This window comes from Fukomys damarensis, unplaced genomic scaffold, assembly GCF_012274545.1.
Source record: "Fukomys damarensis isolate Sample0158 unplaced genomic scaffold, DMR_v1.0_HiC HiC_scaffold_23, whole genome shotgun sequence".
NCBI classification, from domain to species: Eukaryota; Metazoa; Chordata; class Mammalia; order Rodentia; family Bathyergidae; genus Fukomys; species Fukomys damarensis.
This window is the reverse complement of record NW_022900935.1, coordinates 37453729-37454668: the sequence shown is the minus strand read 5'-3', so window position 1 is coordinate 37454668 and position 940 is coordinate 37453729. Positions and strand designations below refer to the sequence as shown.

General features: G+C 47.8%; 1 protein-coding gene across 1 annotated transcript in view; it reads left to right on the top strand.

Moving 5' to 3' along the window:
- The window catches only part of LOC104864933 (PRAME family member 6-like), a 21844-nt gene extending 21366 nt beyond the window's left edge, over positions 1-478 (top strand). The window contains exon 9 of the mRNA XM_033767388.1: positions 283-478. Within this exon, the coding sequence (XP_033623279.1) occupies positions 283-478 (196 nt within the window). The remainder of the gene's footprint in view (positions 1-282) is intronic.
- The last annotated feature ends 462 nt before the right edge of the window (positions 479-940 follow it).

Here is a 940-nt window from a genome sequence, read left to right as displayed (position 1 = left end):
TTTTTGAGACAGGGTCTCACTATGTAGTAGAGACTGACCTAGAACTCACTATGTAGCCCCAGGCTGGTCTCGAACTCACAGCGATCCTCCTGCCTCAGCCTCCCAAGTGCTGGGGTTACAGGCTGTGGGGGAAATCTTGATACAAGTTTACTGTGCATCATACAGAAAGGGAAATTTCAAATTTTATTTATATATCTGCTGTTCGCTCCTGATCGACTCTGTAGCCAGCTTGGACAGCAGAGAGGGCTCCTGAACCTGTGTCTATGTCCTTCGTTACCGCAGAGCAGGTGAGGAAATGTTAATTCTTGCGGAACTGATTGTCACCCATGAAATGTCCCTGTCAGAGGAAACTGACTCTGGAAGAAAAGGGCTCTTAGTTGAGTCTCCTGTGGTGACGGAATCACTGGCCTCTCAGCTTCATGTTGTTCTGACCAACGCCCCCAAGAGCTCAGAGCTTCTTATTTTTGCTGTTGCTTAGCTTTTTGTTGTTTTTTGGAGTTTTGTGTTTTATTTTGTTTGTTTTGTTTTTGAGACAGGATCCCCCTGTGTTTTAAAGGCTGGACTTCAACAGACTGTGGAACCCAGACTGGCTTCAAACTCTTAGAGATTCTCTGTCTCAGCCTCCTAATTGCTGGGATTGCAGATGTGTAGTGTGATAGCCGACCTGACTCCATCTTGGGCCTCAGTGCCATTTTGCAGCTGTGCTTGTGCTTGTGTTTGAACAAAGCACCCAAGACCCCCACATCCTGCTTGGCAGGAAACTGGCTGCAGTTGAAGGATGTTTTGTAGCTCACCTAGTGTGTGAAACTTCCTTGTGCCCACCCCTCAATAACCTGGCCTGGTTCTGCTTCTGTGAGATTCCACTTGCTGTCCCCTGAGCCCTCCCCAAGTGAAAGCACTATTTAAAAGGAGAAATCAGACCCCTCCCCATTGCTGAGGG